The sequence below is a fragment of the Varroa jacobsoni genome, unplaced genomic scaffold (genome assembly GCF_002532875.2).
Source record: "Varroa jacobsoni isolate VJ856 unplaced genomic scaffold, vjacob_1.0 scaffold_381, whole genome shotgun sequence".
NCBI classification, from domain to species: domain Eukaryota; kingdom Metazoa; phylum Arthropoda; class Arachnida; order Mesostigmata; family Varroidae; genus Varroa; species Varroa jacobsoni.
In genome coordinates, this window is record NW_019213283.1 from 66,672 (window position 1) to 88,926 (window position 22,255).

The following is a 22,255-nucleotide window of genomic DNA, read 5'->3' on the forward strand; positions in this document are numbered from 1 at the left end:
TATAAACGATGTGAGGCACCCTAAAACGGCCGCGAAAAATGAAAATGGGCCCGGAGGCTGACGAAGGACATATAGAGGGCGCACGTGTCATTTTAGTAGTATTTTTGTCTGTTTGTTTGTTTGACTGTGTATGTGCGAGACAGACAGGAAAAATACGCTCACAACATCAGCATCTGGGTTAGCGTCCACATCCGCATTTACCTGCCCTTTCCCCGTTTCACGGCATAGCTATTATATATTATGTATTATTTCTCCCTTAAATCATATTTTTACAGTTGCACTGCTGTTAGAGTATCAAGCATACTACTGATACGAATGTTTGTTCCTATCTCCAGGCTCAATTTGGATGATTGCGAACGACATGTCCTTCCAGCTGAGACTTGCACTTTATAACACACACGGTTACGCTGTGTTACACAGCGGCTTTAACGCTATTGTGAAGAAAAAAAGCTTGGTAATTATTGATTGAAAATGAATACAGCAAGATTTCTGTTAACAGATATGCATTTCAGTCGCGTACCAGTCTCTAATGAATCGTCACTTATCCGTCGGGAAGCGTACTAAATTTGGACTACGTCTAAACCGAACGAACCCTAGTCTTCCGCATCATCCAACTGCAAAAATAAATCTTACGGTCTACGTAGATGCACACGGTCACAGAGACACATGCGCCGACAGACACAGCCATATTTGGTGTAGCCTTCCTAGCAAACGCAATCATTAGCCGACATTGCTCGACAATCACAGCGTAAAGTAGGAAAATAACGAGTGACCAAATCGAGAAGGAAGGGTCCAGCGTTGTTATTACAACACTTCACTTAACAAGTATCTAATGAGACTAGCACAACAAATATATCGGTTCATTTTCTTTCTCTCCATTTATGTCGGACGACAGAGATTTACGGTAACTTCTCGAGTGAACCCAAATAAAACTGATGATACAGGCGAGCAGCCACGACTAAGTTGGATAGAAAACAACTTAAATGAGAAAGCTTTGTTTCCACTGACGCAGGCTCCCTGCTTGACAGATATGGCTATTACAGACGTATCAGTAGCAATAGTTAATAGAATATATCATCCTTTAGAGCTTTAACTCTTCGTATAGAGCTTCATAGGAATATGAAACATCTCTTGCTACATCGACAATGACTTGGCGTGATTAGAAGGGTCGCAGTTTATCAGAACGGAACCTGTTTCTGCAGTGCAAGACGACGGTAAACGTTTATGAAACACCAATGCTATGTCGTTATGTGACAACGTCTATAGAAATTTACGATTACTCGTCTGCGACTCACGGACTCTACATCATCATCCTCGTGGTTCGTCGCCTTGCTTCGAATACAGTCCAGACGAGATGCGCTTTAAAAAATGGCATGGCGGCCGAGGGAAACAGTATCAACTGTTGTATTATCATAAGTAGCAGGACAACTTCACTAGCGCCGACTTCACTCCTGTTGTCGACAGACCCTTAGCCTAAGCCGATGTAATACAGAACATCCATAAATAAATTTGACTCAAATCTGCTTCCTCATTCAGTATACCAACGCCATTGAAACAACGCAAGCCATTGCCACTGAGCATTGATAGCACGTGTACAAAAACGCAAAAATAGCATCGACTGCATTTATGCTGCTTCCAGTGAGGACTTGTAACCGATGTTGAAGTCCTCTCTATTTTATTACTTTTCCGTCTGCAGCTTACATGATTGTGTCAGTGTTGTACTTCGTAATGGTGTTAACCAAGCTCTGATATATCTTGAGCTGGAACACGATCACGGTATGTTGAAATGTTCGAGACTGCTAGCACTTAGTTGTTAGAACGCATTTTCTGTTAATTATTTTTGGTCATTGTAGCTAATCACTACTGCGACTGTTATTACTATGTCGCAACTACGGGAATAGCACAATTTCCTCTTTGCGTATTTGAAGCATGCAAGTTTCCCCTGTTATACGTACAGCTGTGTATTTTAATATGATTATTATGCCCAATTAGTTGTGACAACATTAGCACAGCGCGTGCATACGTGCAGACGTACATTTATGTCAGACATCGGTCGACAACCATTTTCGCATTAGGTGATTCTCCCTGTCTGCGTCTTGTTGTTCATGACGTGCGTTATTTTGACAAATAGGTGTCATGATTTGTTTCGACGCGAGCAATGTTGGTCCCATAATAATGTCGACTGCACTACCAATGGCCTCTTTACGTAGCCAAGCCTACAAGACACACTAGGGCCGCCTTGTTTTGACAGGTCAAAGCTGATGTCCACCCAGAAACAAGCATATTTAGAGGGAAGTTAAATGTGCCGATTCGTTTCGAAGGACCTTCAAATAAATCGTTCTGTACTGCTCACCAGACGCCTCGATAACATTGAAGTACTTCTCTATTATGCAATAGTTTGTGCAAGGTTTCCACAATTCAACGATAATTTCTATTATAAGTTATCCGATTAAATGGAAAATTACTTATTCGTCCCAAATTAAACATATTTCAAAATGATGTTGTCCGTTTCTTTCTTTCTTTGTAACGAATATATTTTGTATTAGCCTATCACTGATTTATGACGATCTGACGCTTTCAAAAAACATCAGAAATTTGAACAGACGGACGCCCTAGGAAAGCAGAAACTGTTGCGCTCTCCCAAGCAATTACGATATACGATAATAACAGCGAAACGAAAATAATCTGGTCTCTTTAGTGATGTGCTTTTTTTTATCGATACTGCTGCCTTTAGCGGATAGATATATATGTATATATAGTCTACCTTGCTCGACATCGACGGAGCCTCCATCTGTTCCTCTGACGTTGTTTTTAGCGGGCAATCACGCGACAGCCAAAAGGGGAAAGATCCGTTTGGTCGTCACTCCATGATAACGTAAAAACGACAGCAGCCACGGTAGCAAGGACGGAAGGAAACTAAAAATTGAAATGAGCAACAAGACATCCAACGAGAGGGCACACATTTCCCAAACGCCACGCTGACTGTCACCACTGCTAATTCGGCCTTTTAACAGTGTTGGTCAGTGCCATGGCCTGTCTAACGTTTGTGGCCCGTTGCTACTGCTCTTCCTACAGACAGAATGGACATTGAGGCTCGAGTGCTTCTGCCATAGCTTTTAACGGCGCCGATACGTTAAGAAGACGTTTGTTACTGTTGTGTCTTGCGTTCGGTCTGTTTTCGGTATTCAGCTGCGGCCAGTACATGTATTATACATTCAGTCTGTGTATTTCATCGAGCTGGGTCGTAACAACAGATAAACATTCTGTGTTCTGCACAGATAAATCCGGAAAAGCGAGCGGAGATACAATAAAGCAGTAACAGCAATAGCACCAGGACGACTTTAGTTCTATCCGATTATACTTATTTTTGCATTTGTTGCTTTCATAAATTTGCCAAGTAATCTTTGTCATATTCCTCTTTCAACTAGCACTCGTTCGTTTTGGCGACCATCCGTGTACGTAACGTCCCTCTCAATTCAGAACGCACGCCCGACAGGCATTTTCACGTTTCGATTTAATTACCTGTCTACGACTTCTGTTACTCGTATTGCTGCAACATATGACAGTCGTACTCTACATGCCTTTCATTAATATCAATATCACTATTATAATGAATCGCCTCGACTTTTGCGTCCGGAATCACCGTTAGGCCGCATCGCATCCAACAGCCCTGATACTACCGCTATCCGATCATTGCTATCATCAAACGAGACGGATAAGTGCAAATAAATTGATACCTAACTTTATTACGGCGGTGCCACCGCCGTCGTCGATTTTTGTTGCCATCATCCTCGTTTTACGCGCAATGATGACAATAATGATGGCAGCGCTGCAGAGGAAAGACCGCTGATTCTGCTGCTGTTATTGTAACCGGCGATGCCGAAGCTAAAACTTGCGCTTGTCCGGCAGCCAGCCATGACGCTGCCGTAACAGCGTCGGCGTCAAGCCCGTCACACCACCCACGGAAATATCTGCTGATCGACAGCAATACCACGAGTGCTGCGAGTGATCTGCTGGCTGTTAGCTAGCTGGGCTCGCGCTGTCTCCGATGTTGTCGCCGTTTACTGAGACACCGAAATTTTCTTTCCCGTGTGATCTTCTCATTTTCGTCGTTTTTTCACCAGCTGCTGCTGATGCGGCTGACTGAGGGAAGTTGCAACGTGGACTAGCAACCAGCCGTGCAACCAAAGGGAACAAGCTAGTAAGTACGCTAACGAAAATTGCCGTTGTAAAGCAACAACGGTTTCGTTTTCGGAGGCAGATCGACTCGTGTCGTCGCTGTCGCTAGCGTTGTTGCTGCGGATGGTGATGATGCTCAAAATGACCGTTCTACTGCTTTCTTACAGTCCACCTGCTTTTAGTGATACACACAGACGCTGTTAAGTGGCACGCGAGGTAATGTGATTTGGTGACGCCGCGACCCTGTGCAACGACTCGTGTTGTCGTATCGGTTATCCTCGGCGACGTAACTTGCCGATTGGACCGTCGCTGATATGGTCAACCAGCCGCAAAACCGCCTGACCATAGCTGGCAGTACCGTTGTTGTAATTGTCAACGCGCTAAATCCGATGTTGCGAAGTGAGTCCTACTTCCTACATATGTGTATGTATACATACAGGACGCTGCTGTACTGCTATAGTGGTTTGGATTCATTAACCTGAAACGCGGTACAAAAGGAGACGATGCCTTATACTAATACCACTTGCCACATCCGTTTTAATTAGCCCGTCTGCTAAACGTCGAATTCAATAACAAATTCGACAACACAACAAATATATACGGGTACCGTACACGATTATTTGAAAGATTATGGCGTGAGACGACGACAAAGATGCTTTTAAGATCCTTTTTTTTTATTTCGATTCCATATCCTGGCAGTGTTGGATGCAGCCGTCATGCCGCAGGACTCCGTTTCCTACGAGCTATAACACCAAAAGGACATACGTGGGCACGCGTAGAACGTCAACTCAATGATTCCGTTAGCTTTACTGCGTATATTTTTGTGTCAGTGCTATCCAAAAAAAATTGCACACAAAACGTACGTCCGAAAAGTTTTTTTTTTTTCTCATTTTGCATTTACAAGTACTTTTTGTACAAACCACTTGATCATCCACATAGACGGATGGGCAATTAATAGGTCGATTAGAGACAAAAGTTACGCAAACGTTTCATTAGTAGGTCTCAGGTCCGACTATGCCAACTGTTCTCATAAAAAATTCTTTGCAAATTTAAGGTAAGTGTGACATGTATCGTTGCGATACGATCTACCCCCAGTCGGGATGCGGTGGAGTACCCTTCATTGCATTTCTACTGAGTCATTGGTCTTCTGTTGTAATCAAACTCTTTCTCGCTTAACCGCTTACAGCGTGAATGTAGCGTCAGGAGTTATTCATGCAGCAAAAATATATATGCCTTATAATAGTTCATCATGTACATGCCAGGACAGACGTTTGCTTCGAAAGCGAGAGAAGGATATAAACATGCAGGCAGTACGGCAACGCCGTCCGCGCACATGTACTCGCACACATACGCTCGAAGCTATACAAATGCCACTCGCCGACTGCAAATTTCATCTTTATCTCGTACAATGCACTTCTAGTGTAAATATACGTAAACGAAATAAGCGATGAGAACGAATGATGAAAGAGCAAAGTTGGCCACCAATTTTCTATCCCCCCGCCCGTTTTCCTCAAATCCCCCATCTAACGGTTATCCCACTTCGAACGCTCTTGTCGAATATGCGCTTCTATGCGCCGCTCATACGCATCTAGCAGGCTGACACGAACGAATAGGGCAACGGTGAAATCGAGTTCGTTGGGTAAACATCATTGCATCAGGGTAGTCAACATGATGGCGGTAGCCCTCGATTGGTACAGGTGGCTGGGGCAGCGTTATGAGTAGAACAACCGGCAACTCGTCGCTCGGAAGCCACTCTGCCGCCGCCGTCGCAGACGCAGCATCACGGTGATTTAATGCAAATGCGGCGGAGGCAACGCACAGCTCCCGGATTGCAAATTCTCACCGGCCAGTTGGAGGGGCACGACGACGAGGAGACGAAATACAAACAAACAGGCAGTGTTAGTCTGCGGCAATAGACAGGGTCCTTTGCTCCGAATAGTGTTGATCGTGGCAGCGACAGACAGCGGGGTTTTTCGACGACAGCTGCATGATTAGCGGCAGATTAAATGTATCAAAGTAAGCACTGGCGTTTTCTCATCGATGATTCACAGGACCATGGTAGTATTGTGGTGAGAAGCATATCGTCGTCACCTGCTTGCCTGCTATACACTATGTAAAACGACTCGATGATGTCGTATGGCTGATCTCTATGTCACGGTTGCAGGACGACGTAGTTGAACTATTCGATCACGTCATCTTCAAATACAACGCTCCCCTACCTTCCACTAAGCCATTTCTTGCTTTTCAATTCCGAGCTTTTTCCAACATTTTCCGTACAGAGTCCCTAGCAGTAGCTAGCACTATGATAGAAAAAGGAGATGCGTCCAGCAACAGCAGTAACGGCCATGCCGTCCTTCATTGTGTCCACAGAGAGATCCGACATAGCGTACGGACAAAAAACCACACCACCGGCAGCAGCAGCAGCAGCAGTCCCATCAGGACCATGAACAGCAGCGCCGCTATAGTGGTGGGGGCAGCAGGCGAAAAGAAGGTTAGCCAGAGGTCACAGCGTTGCTGGGGGCTGAGGTTGACACCTGGCCGGTTGCTCCACATTCCAGAGGAGTAAAGAAAATACAATAACTAAAAAACATGGCGGACGTATGTGGTGGCGGCATTGACCATGGCAGTGAATTCTGCGCGAACACGAGAAAGGGGAGCGGAAAGAAAATGAAGAAGAAGCTAGCTTGTGCTGCTGCCGCTACCGTTACCGCTCCCGGGCGTAGTGGTGGTATAGCACCGTCAGCCTGAGGAGAATGGCATAGACCGCTATAACATCCTATGGTGGCAGTAACGATGGAGCCACTGATGATAATGGCGATGAATTGGATTGAGCCGTTGCTGCTGCTACTGACAAAGTTGCTTGGTTTCGAATAAAAATGTAAATTTCAACTCTTTGCACTTGTTCCCGGTCCCACAAGCTCAGTCACCAGAACTACGTCCGTCGGAAGAGGTACGGAGGGAGGAAGTGGGGGTCGAAAAAAGAGAATCAAGTAGAAGGAAACAGGCATCTTCGGCGTCGCATTCTTCGTCTTCTTACAGACCGCCAACTATCGCAGAAAGGTTGAAAAACCTGCCTGGAAAGAGCGACAGGGGCGCACGCGCAGCCGCAAGAGTGCTGTAGTGCGGTCGGTGGGAATGTCTTCGAGCGCAATCCGCCACTGGAAACACTATGACTGGCGTTGAATTGCCGGAGTTTCTACATGACCGACAGCTTCCACTAGCAGCCACAAGCATTGTCGTCGTCACTAACACCGAGAACACAAATAGTAGTAGCCTGTTCTTCTATGTAGCGTCCGGACGAATGCACAGGCAAGTGGTTGAAAAGTCTAGGGTCAATCGGCCACCTCGATAAAAAAGTCATCCCCTTAATGTCAGCATTTGCTGCCCCACGAGCAATTCAGGCTCCAAATCTAGATGCTCCCTCTACGTGCGTATAAACGCTTGTAGGGCCGAGCGGCAAATCTTTCCTGTGACAGCTGGCTGTGTAGTTCACATAGGAAAGAGTTGTGCGCGCTTATGAACGTGTTTTGGCGTTTGCCGAAGTATACATTCATATATGTCTGTGTGTGAGGCGGAGGCTGATATATGCGAATCGGTGTATGTATGCCTGTAAGTGTATCGGTTTAACAGCGGATAACTCCGTATTACTATACATGCTTCAGTAAGAGGGAGTGAGGAAACTTCCTCAAACTAGAAATCACTCTAGAAGTACCTGCGCAATTGCCGCGGCCAACTAGTGTGATTTTGTCTGCTGTAACCGCTAGAGATTATAAAGTCTCGAGGAGCGAACCCCTTCATCGCCGCGTAGCAAGAGGGAATGGAGTAAACTACATCGGAGTGCAAGGTAAAAAACGATGTATGAAGGAGGATCTCCTTTACTGCCCCAGTGCACTCGCCTTCTGGACTCACTCTAGGCTAGGCTTTGTCCCTATTTCAGCCGAGTCGGGGGCCGCTGACGTGCCCATCTCAGCATCCTCGAAGCTGAAATTGTACCCGTATGATCGTTTGACTGTATTTTTATGTCGCTCTGGTGCCACTGCTTTGGTTTGACTTCGTCCATCACCTCTATTGCGAGTAACATTGAAAGGAAAGGAGATAGCAGAGGAGGAAACGAGAGGGGTAGTAATAGGAAGAGGAAAGAAAAGGACGATGGAGACTTCAGCGAAGACCGGGACCGTCTGCCCTTCGCGTTCACCTTCCATTCCGTCATATTCACTCACACACAACCATGCCCTGAGTACTATTGAAAACAGCAATGGTGAAGATCACATTTGACATCATCGATTCCTATGCTTTTAATATTCTATCTATTCCAGTGCGGGATGTCTAAGGAAGTTATACATACAGATAGAACGGTAATCGTTAGAAAATATCTATACATCACATGAATAGCGCATGTGATCTTAAGTTCAACACAAATGTTTGTTCAACAATTTGAATTCGATGTAAACACTGAGTGCATCCGCCCGTAATAAAACATAAAATTTGGGCTGTTGTAGCCTCCACCTTAAAATTAGTGATCGTAAGAACAAAAAGCAGAGCAGTGCGGGGCTGATTCTTGACGCGAATACTTCCGTACAAGCGACTATCTAGTTGACCGCCTTCTTGTTCCATTATATATCCGCCTTTCTTCTGTTGGTGACTAACAAAGACGTTTGTTTCGCGTCACCTCTTTTTGGACCTCGTTCAGTAATAACAACAACAGTAACAACACGCGTTATCTGACCTCTGAACTTCAACCGACTCAGTTAGCGACAAGCAATTCTTCTGCAGCGTCTTACAGAACGTATTATGAACTAACATGCACCGACCTGTGCGCTAGGTCATCAACTTATTTTACTATAATGAGCGTCTACAATGGAGTTTACTTCTAGCAATTTGTTTTTCTTGCTTGGCTCCGTAGTGGGGCTTCAATTATTGTCAACTTACTATGTTGTTCAGTCGGTGTATGTCAGCTTGGTACATATGCTTTGAACGCATCCATTACCAGGGGACTACTCTGTTTTATTGTTAAGGGTCAGTATATACTGCCTGCTGTCACCTTTGGCACGCTGTAAGTAGTTAGCTACCCTTCAGCCTGAGCGACGGCGGCCGCTCTGATTACAGCGGCGACAGTAGCAGGTGTTGTGTATTAGGAAAAAGAACAAAATTCCGCTTGAGAAAGCCAAAGCAGGCAGCTGGCCCGCCAGCAAGCTAGGAAGAAGCATGCAGAAACATCTAAAGATTGAACGAAGAATATGATTACACGCAAGCGCAAGACAGAAGTATCGTTACTAGGAACTTCGCCTCGATACGGTGAGATGAGACACCGCAGCTCAAAGCTCGAAGCGTCATTCCAGCCGCGCATTGCCAACCAACCAAGGCGGCCGCCCGGCAACGGCGAGATGAGACAGAAGACGATGCCACCTTGCCGCTCCGCTCATCGAGCTCATCAGAGTCCGCGGCGACGAATTTTCGACCAGGCTAGATTCTGTTGCCTTTTCAGTCTTTCACTGCTTTCGTGGATAAGCAAAGCGGTCACTGCGCTGCATCACAATCAGCATGAACAGCGTCTTCTGCGATAGCAGCGGCAGCAGTAACGACCACCGATTACTTCGCTGTACCAAAGTTCCCACGAGACTTCGGTACCAATTTTACGCGACGTTTTTCAAACGATTTTCTTGACCTACCTGAAATCTATATGCCTTAAAGAGGTTGCATCTACTTCCTGGTGAACAAATAACCATGTGAATCAGTCTTAAATACCCTATCGTATAACAAACGCTTATACTACTCATTTAAAAACTGCTAGGAGTAATTTGAGAAAAATATTTTTTACCCTAAACTACATTCTAAACTAAATTTAGTGTTGTTTTTTATCGAATCAAAGTAAAACATGATAAAATTGATAGCGTTTGTCTAGTTCATGTATGGTATCGGCCCGCTTAACTCAGCATTGCCGGTTATAATCAGAGGTCTAATGCAAGCAAACCCAACATGTCAAGTAAGCTTCTTCCGCGCTATTCTTGCTAAATGCAACAAACATATCTAGTCCAACACCAAGAATTAGTTCTAACTCCAGTGTTAACGAACTGTATGGTGATTATATTAGCATTTTCTGTACGTCATATCTTACAAGACCAGACGCCAGAGCAAAAGTTTTCGTTTCGGCTCGAGCCCCATCCTTTTATCCTGTACGGCACCTTCTTAACCGTACGTCTGGCGCCTCAAAGAATCTATCCAATGGTTTACGGCAACCAGCTATGTCAACAATCTTGCTTTAATTTATCCTTCGCGTTCGTTGTATACAAACGTGAGGACAACAGGCTTCATTCTCACGAGCAACGCGCCGCTACGTCGGCCACTAGATGGTAGAAGCGACGGCGGCAATGACACTCCAAGGCTTCGATGGCAGCGACAGTTCAGTTCAGTGCGCTATCGAGTGCTATCTATTCGCTCTACACGTACAGCAGCTATCTGATGCTGCGCAAGTTGGCTTATTTACGAGATAAACATTCATTCGGTCAGTTAAGCTCCTGCAGAATCGGTCAGCCCGTTGACAGTAGACGCTGGCCGGGCAGAGACCATCGAGTGGCAAGTCGTTTCCTTCTGTCTCCGCGGGAGCACTGACAGAGAAAAAGCACAGAGCGATACAGAGTGAAACGGGAGGGGTAGAGGGAGGGTAGCCGCCAGTAGCGGTAGAAGTGACACCTAGTGCTAGACGCGTACCCGCAGGTCGAAAGAAAACCGCGCCCTATCGGCATATGTGCCTTCTGCTTGACGGGGTCAGATCGTCTCGGTTTCACTGACGCGCGTTAGCTAGCGAAGCATTTTCAAAAAGAGAAAGACTCAGAAGAAGACAGTGTTGAATGGTAACGCGCTAACCTGAACTAGACACAACGCATGATCATGGGAATGCTTACGTAGGCATTCATATAATAGAGATTAGGAGATCATGAAGTGGAGGGGCTTGTTAGCCGGCGATTATTGCAAAGCTATGGTGTACAGCCACTGTAGCTACCAGGGCTTCATGATGAGGGTGACGATGAATACGGCACATCTGTGTTTCTTTCATACACCTCTGGCGCGGACCAAGTGATAGCGAGGCGGTCATCTGATGATGAATACGTGCGACAGGGGTATAGCCCTGTGTGTTTATGGGAACCGGCTGGCTAAGAGTCTTACGGTACGCTTGCGCCTATTCAGAATGAAGTCGAATTTGGCCCGTCGTCGCCTGTGGTCATTTACAGCACAAAAGATCAGTCCGTCTCTAGCCACGAGGTTGAAAGGAGCTATCGAGCGATACCACTAGAATCCACTTTACGATTCGAGGTACCACTTTAATTTCAGCTAGTATGCGAGTAATTCCCTGCTAAGTACAAATAATTATAATGTCCAATGTAAGCTAGTTATCATAAACCAAATGCTACTTCCAGCTGAATCCTGATAAAACAAAGAAATGATAATTTTCTCAAAGTGAATAGATAACCTATGTGACTACCTAATGTGTACGTCTGTGTGTGTTCGTGAGTCTATAGGGTAAATGGCCTACGCATGCATATCTACAACATATATACAGAGAAACATAAATTCATGAACACTGATAGATGTCATCTTTAGCTTTTTACACAGACGAGTTTAGCTTTAACAGACGAGTTTTCCTAAAATTTGCTGGCATGCCTGAGCCTAATCAGTCTTTCACAGACTCAGGATATATACATATATATAATATCAGGAAAGTATTTTAAACCAAAACTAAGGCAAAGATTTTCATATTTTAAAATAACATTGCCAAACGAAATATATGCCATTTTGACTAATAGCCTTCTACTGTTTTTTTTTTTTTACTAACACCATAGCCCAAAGAGACTTGGCAACTCTATCCATTTACTTTTGAAACATATTAAAAGCCCTTTCTATGAAGCCTGTTCTATATGTATAAGCACCGTTAGTTTCTGTTTCGTTGCAAACCTCAGAGTTATCTTGGTAATAACTATCTGGGCTTTTGAAAAACGATCTTCTTCCTACTGTGGATTCCTTTCTTTCTTTATGTATGTCGTTAACGGTACTGTGTTACGTCTAGCTCAAAATAATATTCATATTCCGGCTTTTCATCAAAAGCAAAAGGCTGGTCCCTGTTCCTTTGACAGTGGGTGTTACTTTAAAAGTCCTAAAAAAACTAGGTAAATTAATTGTTGTACTTAAGTTATTTGGATTGTAATAGCTCTTTCCACCAGAATCTACTATAGCAGTTAATCCAAATGTACCTCGTTCGTAGGCTGTAGCACCCTTGTGCTTTCGGCGAAAAATTGTGACAAGTGATTTTTGTATCTCTCCATTAATATTAAATTAACATGATTAAAAAAATTCTGGAGAGGCCGAAACACATGATAGTCTGATGGTGCAAGATTAACCCAACTTGTCTCAATTTTTGCCGGATAGATGTAAATACTTCGCTACCGTAGTAGTGCAAGATGGCGTTTCCTCTCTTTCGGTCGACTATTTTAATGGGCTTTTGTAATATTGTTAGTTGTTTATAGAATTTTTATTGTTTTATCAGACGGTAGCGACTCACGGACCATTTGTGGTGTCAGTCTGGGCTTTTCTACAGATTGTGGAGCATATCCTTTTTTTGTCCCTTTGTTTGGTTTCATCATTTGAACATGGTTAGTCAACTTTTCGTCGCCCGCAATTAACCACTCTAAAAATGGCTTGATTTAGCTAATAAATTATTTTACGTTGCTCTATATGACACTTGAATATCGAGCTTTTTTTTTTTGTTTTTTTGTTTTTTTTTGTAGCCAGTTTTCTTCAAACGATTTAAAATTGTCTAATGGTAAAAACATTTAGTTCTTTAGCGATATCATGATTATTCACGTACGCTTTGTTAAACATTGGCAAAAATGTCATCAGCTTTCTTCGCAGTTAACCGACCACTACGGGGATCCTCTTTCACATCGAAATTTCCAGAACCAAAACGACACAAATTATCGTTCTTCTGACCATAAATCGCGTCCGTTTTTTATAAGTCTGGGCAACGTTTTTCTCTTCATCATAACATACAGCAAATTTCACTCATCTCTAAGGCGCTCTATCTTAAGTCTATTTAGACTTCCAGCAGCTTTGGGAACATGACCTGAATGCTGTCCTACTCTTCTAAAACCTCCGAAATTAATCCATAAATGATTAATTTTATTCCCCTTTTTCCACTCCAAGACGGCGGGCAAGGGATGGGGCTTGTGATACCAAGAGATACCCACTCCATAGCCATATGCCAAAAGCATGAATTCCCCTTCCCACGACTTGAGACGATTAGATAATATTACTACGAACAGAAGTGAAACTGCAGTCGGAGGTTAGTCGATTAGTCCCACATGGTCTTATGTACAATACTGCACGACGTATGGGCGATCGAATGATTAGATCGATAGCACTCGAAGGGAGTCGTGTGCTCGTGCTTAATATGGGATAAGCTTAAAACGTAGAAATCAACGGGAAGGGTATGTGAGAACGACAGCGAACCAAAGGGTGATTGTCTGCCTATCGGAGTCAAATGAAATAAAAGAATAGCGCTAATTAAAATCTACCCCCGAACTGTTTGTCATTCGGTCGCTGGACCATTTCTGGACTAATCCACGACTACGACAAAGGTATTGATGGCGGTTGCGACAGACAGGCAGTTAGCCAAAATCGAATCCAATTGAGACGAATAGAAGCTCGCTGCTTCGCTTCGGCTTGATCTAACAAATGTTAATCGAGAGTATTACACGCAGGACCACATTGTCCATAGCTACTCTGGACTTCTAGCTCCTGCGTCTTCTGTTCTCCGACCAGCCCCATCAGGTCTCAGCACCAGCTCCATTCCACTGTAAGCTATATTCGGAGCGCGCTATCCCTGAATGGCCGACGGTTGGCCATTGTGAAATGGAATCTGCCCAAGTATAGGACAAATTCAGTGTTTCCGGAGATGGATTCGTGCGGACGACGCCGACAAGAACGACGAACTAAGAGCCTTTAAGCTTTCGGGATCGGGAGGTTCTAGATGGTTCCAAAATGTACATGAGGGCAGACTTAGGGGCAGCTCCCATCTATGTGGACCGCAACGGAAGAGGCAGGGTGTTCAAACGCTGTTTTAGAAAGTGTCATTGCTGAGTGACGCTGACGCTGCGACTATGAAAAAAGAGGAAAAATGGAAGTGAGACAGCCAGAACGTGAGGGTGAAAAGACGATACAGAGTGGGATGTAAAAGATTCGGGGGTGAAGGCGGTTTGGTTGCCCGTAGAAAGCGATAACAACCGCCCAGATAACATAGACAATGGATTCAATAAAGACAGATGACGAAAGCGCAGTTCGGTTGTTCCCATCTCCAGTATCTGTTCTCTTCGCCCCACCTAGAAGCAGCAACCCTCGTGCTGTCACGGTGACGACCGGAAAAAGTAGACATGGCTCGCAAAGCTGTTTCCGATATGCGAATAGTGATGAAGCAGGTTCTCAGGCCAGGGGTACAGCCTCATTTTCTTTTGTTTCAAGGACTACTATAATACTTTACAGGCCCTTATTGTCACTGGAAGTAGCATAATGTTATGACAGACATTCGTGCCTATTGGCAATGATCCTGAAAAATAGGATCAATAGGCCCCAGTCGCTTCCAAATGCATCTAGAACAGTACGTCATATTTATTGCAGCAAACGTACGACATAGCGGTATAGACCACTTTTAGGTTTCTTAGTGCGCCTGGGACTTTTACAAAACGATAAACTTTGAAAGGTCAGTGGAAGTTGAAAAGTAAATAGCCTTTTTAGGTTTGAAAATACTACATTTAAGGTTGCGTCAACATCCTGGGACTACACAAATTGTAGACTAAGGCTATTAGAAATGCCATTGCGTGTCATCCTGAAATTTACTCTAAAAATAACCCTGTTTACAAAGTCTAGCGTGGTCACCTATCTGTAGCATTCCCGTAATAAAGCCCACCATTATTGCCCTAAAGTGATTTGTCTCACATACTTACCAAGAACGAACCCATCTTTAGCCCACTGAACATCTCCTTCCTGATTGTCAACCTCGCAACGAAGTATCACACTTCCTCCCTCCACAACTTCCGAATCGGACGGCAGTAATCTGAAGCTCTGCACGGCAACCGCTGAAATCCAATGCGAATGATAAATTGTCCTGTTAGTACTGCAGAACTATATGTATGCTCATTAAAAATAGTAATTTTTTATAGTAAAGGAATCTGCTATTTAGTAGTGAATAAAAAATCGCTTACCTACTAGGTAAGCCTTTTTCTCTAATGATAAATACGTTGGACGTTTTTTAAAAAGATAGTGCGAAGAGTAGGGTTTTTCACAAGCTAATTCTCTAAGATATAAAAATGTTCTTATAGGTTCAAACAGCTTGGTACTCTACTAGATACCTGTGATCATCTAAACAGACTGTCTATTATAGAATATTTTGCGATTACCTCAAAGTATACGCAGTGGTGTAGGACAAAAATCAAGAGCCTGTTCGAGTAAACTTTAATCGCTGATGATTAGCGCATTTTGAAATAGTTCCGGCAGAGTTAATTACGAACTCGATAGATGAACACCTAAGATCTATGCACACTTTGACACCTTATTCTTCGGCCTATTTCGCACATGCATAGCGAATCGAGGTGTAAATTGGACAACTGGATGTAACTTGTTTCCATTTTCCTGAACCTCTCAGAAACTTCTCGTGAGTAGTAGCATCCATATGTCTAGCAAGTTATCTGGTCTCACATTAAGCTAAATTACGTTTTCTTATTGTAGGTTTAAAGCCACAATAGTCATTAGGAATTCATCATTTAATGTTTATCGCCGAAAAAAAGTAAAAGAAAAACCCATGAAATAAGCTAGAGCCAATTGGCTGTGCGTAGGATATACAATTTATAGTTTTTCGAAAATAAAAACAATCAGAGTAATAATAATTCACGCCAGAGACATCCGATTGCAGACTAGAATTATTGTTCATTTTTTAAAAGGGATCTGCTTCTCTACACTCGCGATCTAATTTAGTTTACGGTGAACTAAAAAAACAAAGGCGAACAAGAGGACCTCTTTCTTATCCTTCCCTTTGGCCCCGTTTTCATGGTCGTATGATTATTGTCGATAGTAGCTGGGGAAGACGAACCAAGACACACGAGTTCGATAAGTATTCAGCGAAAATTTAAACGATCACCAGAGTGATAAAACAAAGATAGTCGTACGACCGTTGTACGCTTCAAAGAAATCCAATTTAAGATGTTCCGTTTCCTCGAATTTTCAATACTACCAAGAGGTGCATAGTTTTATAACTCCAAGTTATATTAGAAATCCTATTTTATATAATGCAGCAGCTCAACGAGTAATACGTATATGACCAGCATGCTGTCGTATTGTACGTACCTATCTATGGATTATCACAACAATTCTGTTATGGATGCCCGCATTAAATAGCCGAACCTGCGCACTTTTTTAAATTGTTTAATTCATCATCGATCTGAGTACAGGGGGTCATCGTGTTTCAAGCGAGATATCAATCTACACAACGGGCATGTTCCGACCTTTACATAAGAGGCGCATTTTTTCTTGCTGGACATTTTTACGTGTCTTGTTCCTTATGGGAAACATTAAAAACACGCGTTTCATAAACTTGAGTTACATCTGTGGTCAGAAAGACGTGAACCGCTGCTAGGGATCATCCCGATCGTTCGTTTTACAATACAGCACGTAAATCGTCGCCAACAGCAAGATAGAACTTAGTTTCCCATGCTAAGAGCATTTCAAGACTCTATTCTAGCCTTTATTCTAAACATATACTATACATGCTCATATGTACACAGGTTAGTCGCTAGTGATGGTATAATGCGAAGCCGATGTTTAAGACTGTAATGCACACCCTTGGTGCTTACTGGTGTCCGAGATGACCCTATTTGTCGGGATGTTTTATACGCCTTAAGATGACTACGGCAACCTTTTACGTACCTGTCGAGACGTTTCCATGGAATGCTATTTGGATAGCGAGATTTAAACAGCGCATTTTTCCATATTAAACCTATATACGTACACGTCGATTAAGAATAACTCTATAAAAAGGTAGGCAAGGTGACATTTCGTTTCTTCCATGTTTAGAGACACAAAAATAAAAAGGTGGCCTATCGAATTTCTATTATTCTCTATTTTTCGACATGTTCATTCGGATGAATTTCAACGAGGGGTCTACTGTCCAGATTTATTCTAAGCAGTGTGTAAAGGAGTCAAGTGCAGCTGCAGACGTGAAGGTTTGACGATGTCCAAAGTAAATATCTCTAATCAAGATTCAGGCAACTATTTTTCAATCTCGTAAAGCGGCTCACAGGAAGAATGGATGTTCAAATCAAACGCAGAACGGCAAAGAGACTGCAAAATGATTTACCTTCTGTGCACAAAGCTGAATATGAATACGGTCGATAATTTAGTAACGATCAATTTAAATGATTTATCTCGACGTACACCCCGAGGGATGTTGTAAGTAGTTGTCTTCGTCGCTATAGTTGTCTAAATACACAAAAAGATGACGGTCCCTGCCTCTGAGGAAATTCATTCCGGACACAAGAGGAATGCGATGCGTCGTCCAACCTTCCAGGATGTCTTTATGCGCCCGGAGCCATCAGTCTATGCCCTTCCAACTCGAGAAGGCATGAAGAAGAATGACGCTGAAACTGCAATCCGTATAAGAGAGGACGAGAAGTTTGTGCTGCGACACGACGACGAAGTCGGAGCTCGAAATGTTGCCCCCACAACACTCAAGGCTCGCTTACCCCAAAACATGACGTGAAATTGGCGCGACATTTGAAATGTAAATTTAGTAGAATGAAGTAGTTTCCATCGAAGTTGTAGCAACTCTGCGCTGGTGTTGATTCACTCATGTCGATGGGCGTCGCGGCGGCGCCTTGCGTTAGAGATCGACTAGGGTAAGAGAACAATGTCGGCCACGCTGGGATATTTGAAGGCAAGAGTGAGCGACATCGAAGTAGGCGGCTTCACGAGACTTAACGGTGAAAAGACCGAATCGACGGCAGAAGTAGCGGTGGCAGCCGTCGTCATCGCAGCACCACTAAATTCACTTAGCCGGCTGGAGAAGCCCGTGCCGAGTCCTCTGTCTCAACCTTTTTCTATCGCAACTCAGTTCGGAGGGACCAAGTCTAGTTGTAGGTTCGCGCTCGATCTCCGGCGAATATATAATAGAGCGAGCGGGCGAATGACCGTCCCTGCAGCCAGAGTTGCGTGTCACCATCTATAGCAGATTTTCTAGCTTTAACTCGCTTCGAGATTTTCACAACGTACCAGAGACCACGACGGCAGCGATGACAATGACATCATAGATTTGTTGACGACGTTTTGCTATTAGCTCTACAAACTTTTCGTACGTATACGACACACATAGACGCGCGCGTATGGACGTTATTAGAAACATCCTGGCTCTCTGCCTCGACGCTTTTCTAGGCATTTTGGATCTTAATTTGCACTTGCTCAACTTAAGAAACGACCAAGTGAGATACACACAGATTACAAAACGACGGTAGCTTTCGATAGGCGGCATTCGTTTTTTTTCTTTGTTATGCAACTTACAACTACGCGACACTGTGCTGGTAGTGGAATACTACGGGCCTTTACGCAAGTATAGAGCAGAAAGGAGATTTATTATAATCAAGGGTGATGCTTACGACATCAAGCAGTATTTTGATAGAAACCTAAGCAAATGTATCGGTTTGTTATGATATCAGCACTTGACTGACGCTGTGCAAACAGCTAGCAAGATAGAACCAAGCAATCATGCAAAGTTGTATACATACAGCACGAAAACAAATCCCAAATGTTGACTTCTTATGTCAATCTAAATGAATGTTTGATTTCAGTAGCGCTCAGACGGCCATACGAGATGAAAGGTAAAACTAAAATGAAACAGTTATCCTAGGAATGAAACGTAAATGTATAAATAAAACGTATTGTTACGTCGTATCATTAAAAACCTATTTTTCCATAAGAGAAGGAAACATGCACAGTCTTCACAAAGCGATGGTTGATAGATAGCGATTGACGTTCCAGTCATTGAGCTGGGATTTTCACATCTGAGTATATTCTGTGCATAGCCTGTGCTGTCGCCGATGCTGTTTAACCCTTAGTATACACCATTGTACTTTCATCCACAATATGGTGATAATAGTAATAATAATATTTATTTATTATATTAATATTTATTATAAATAAAGGGAATAAATAAAGGGAAGGTCGCCCTTGTTTCCATATATTGATCCTGTGATTCCTTTCGTTACGTTCCCACTGGTCCTTCCATACAATCATATCTATCGGTCTGAGAGCACAATTTTCAGTGGCGAAGATGATTTACCTTTGTCAAAGCCATACTAAAACTTCCTCGACATTCTTCAAGAAGAGAAACGAATATTTCATTCATTCATTCATTCAATAAATCTATTAAGTTGTTAGGTAAATAAAGGCCATCATTCCAAGATGTCCCCTTTATTTCTCATTACTTTCTTGTCTGCTCAAATTCGCTATTATTTCACCAGATGCTCAGTGGAACCCTATCTAAGGCTCAGATTCCAAATACAAATGTTCCAGGTGAAAAGAGTGTACTTTCGACACTTACTTCATTGCGCCTCTTGCCGAGAGGTAAAAACTGCCGAAGCAGCCCGACATACTGGTAGCGTGCGTACTTTAGATTCCATACTTGAAAAGACTGGTTAGAAGCCATTTGCTAATTTCAAAATTTGCATCTTGGACTTAGAGGACGCACTTTCCGCCTCAGACGACCATGAGAAGTCAATGAGTACTGCCCGGAAGCATTTTTGGAGGAAAAGGGCTCTGACAAATTAAAGTGAGCTGCAGCTTTATTATTATTATTATTAGTTAACTTGCGTCGGTAATATCTACTCAAAAATGAAGAGCGTAAACACCCCACAACGGGAAAAATAAAACTGTCTCATTTTTCTAAATTATCTATGAATTACATTCTGTACATATAATGTAACTATCTTACATATACACGTATACAGACAAGGATACCTGGCTGGACTGTGCAGCTGCTTTTCGGTTGATTTCAAATAGCTATACCTAAATCTCATCGCATTTACTACACCCCTAGACCCTAAAATATTATTACAAATCGACCTTTTTTCGAAAACAACATTTCGAGTGCTTTCTGCTATACACTTGGTAATCTTGTAAGGAGTCTAATAACTCCTGCTTGGTTTATTTTCGAAATTCATCGGTCGTCCATATACAATTATCGGCGTATCTCTCGTTTTTCCTAACTTGCCTTCTTTAACCTATTTTTCAATTGATACTTCCTTTTATGTGGTGCATTTTAAAAACACATAATATTTTCATAATAAGTTAGTATGCGCTAATCGAATTAACTATTGGGAAACGATGAAATATAGTGGATTGGTGTTTCGCTATTTTTCCATAGTTCATATTTTCGCCTTAAAATTCGTCAACTTACTACGGCTGCAAAGCAAGAACTAATCACTATAATTGGGCTCAACTTGATTACCAACAGGGACGTTAGCCTTAGGGCAACGATAAAGACAAGCAAATTCATAGCCACGGAGTGTGGCATGCTAACTTCGAAGGTTTGCTGTTCACTTTACTCTTGCTTAGACGATCTTTACCTCCCCTCGTTATAACTCATCCCTGGATTTCGTTACCTGGTTGTATATGCTTGTGTGTGTCTGTGTGTGTGTGTGGGTAGGTACTAGTAAATTCGCTTCTTCTAAGCTTAATTTGCTCATTCTCACCAATTACGCGACCCTTGTCCAGGCTCTTGAAGCAGGACAACTTGACCCTAGCAACAGAGAGCCCGCCCCAGCCCTCCAAGAAGTATTCAAGCTAGCAGCGCCATAGTCCAAACAAGCGTCGAACCGCTCAACAGTGGGTTCCAGTGGAGTTTTTGCTCGCTCTATTTTCTTTTTTTCATTCTGTCTTCTTGGTTGGTTGTCCAGTGATTGACGACAGGAATACGTCGCACTGAACATAGTAAATGTACACGCTTTTGACACTTAGCCATTCCTTGGGGACTCGACCTAGAAGCCGAACCAAGTCGGGCCGGTGGCGCACTGGCAATCAAAAATGCATCATCAACAAACATCAGCAACAGCACCAGAAACGCGACAAAAACGTGATGCACGCTACGAGGAAGCAACACTCACAATCCCACATGGATGAACATCAGTAGATACAGATAGACGCACGCGTGCACTCGTTCACACGAGGACCTATCCGCATATCGCGAAATACCGTCTCGCTAGCACATACTAGGAGACCAACAGACAATTAAAGTGTAACTACAGAAAATGAAGGGAACCTTGAGGTGAGCGGAGTCAGCAGCGCCGGTGGAGATAGTAGCAGCAAACTCATCATTCAATTTTTATATGCTATCCAGTTGCCACTGTCGATGCGATGCAACTTATCCCAGCAGCGTTAGGTAGCTATATACCTCTTGACGTGAATTCGTATCCACGAATATATCCCGGCAAATCGTCTGGCGGTTTCCCTTTGTTTTCATTAGCAGCAGCAGCAGCATTTTAGTTCATCGCATTTTTCATAATGAACAAAAGAAGCTCTCGTTCTTTCTGTTTCTTATCTGCTCTCCCCTGTGTGCTTCATCTTCTCGTATCACGCTGCTGCCCATTGTCCTTTTCTACCGCTTTTTAGAGACATTTTGCTGCCTCGGGGCGCTTAGGGCTAAGGGGACGCCGTCGTCACAGCCGAAATCGACGTCGTTCGACTAGCAGCTTGCTCCTGTTGATCAAACGTAAGCCCAGATGCTGTTGCTATCATGGCGGTTTCGGCCGAAACAAGTCCGCTCGTTATGCTGTGTCATCTCCCTAACTTTTTCAGAACTTCGTACACACTATGTGAACCTACTAATGGTGCTTAGCCAATACGAACGCACCTTTTCGTCTTCATCTCGTTTTAACGAAATTAAACCACGTACTGATGTCACTCGTTCTACTTTGCATATTGAGCCCTTTGCTATGAAATGCCTTTCTATTGTTTTTATTACTATTACAGTTACTAATGATACTGCTGC

General features: G+C 43.3%; 1 protein-coding gene across 1 annotated transcript in view; it reads right to left on the minus strand.

The window, feature by feature from the left end:
* LOC111259907 (nephrin) overlaps positions 1-22,255 on the minus strand; it is an 83,591-nt gene that overhangs the window by 51,476 nt on the left and 9,860 nt on the right. Inside the window, exon 2 of the mRNA XM_086968061.1 lies at positions 15,171-15,302. Coding sequence (XP_086824187.1) covers positions 15,171-15,302 — 132 coding nt within the window. The remainder of the gene's footprint in view (positions 1-15,170; positions 15,303-22,255) is intronic.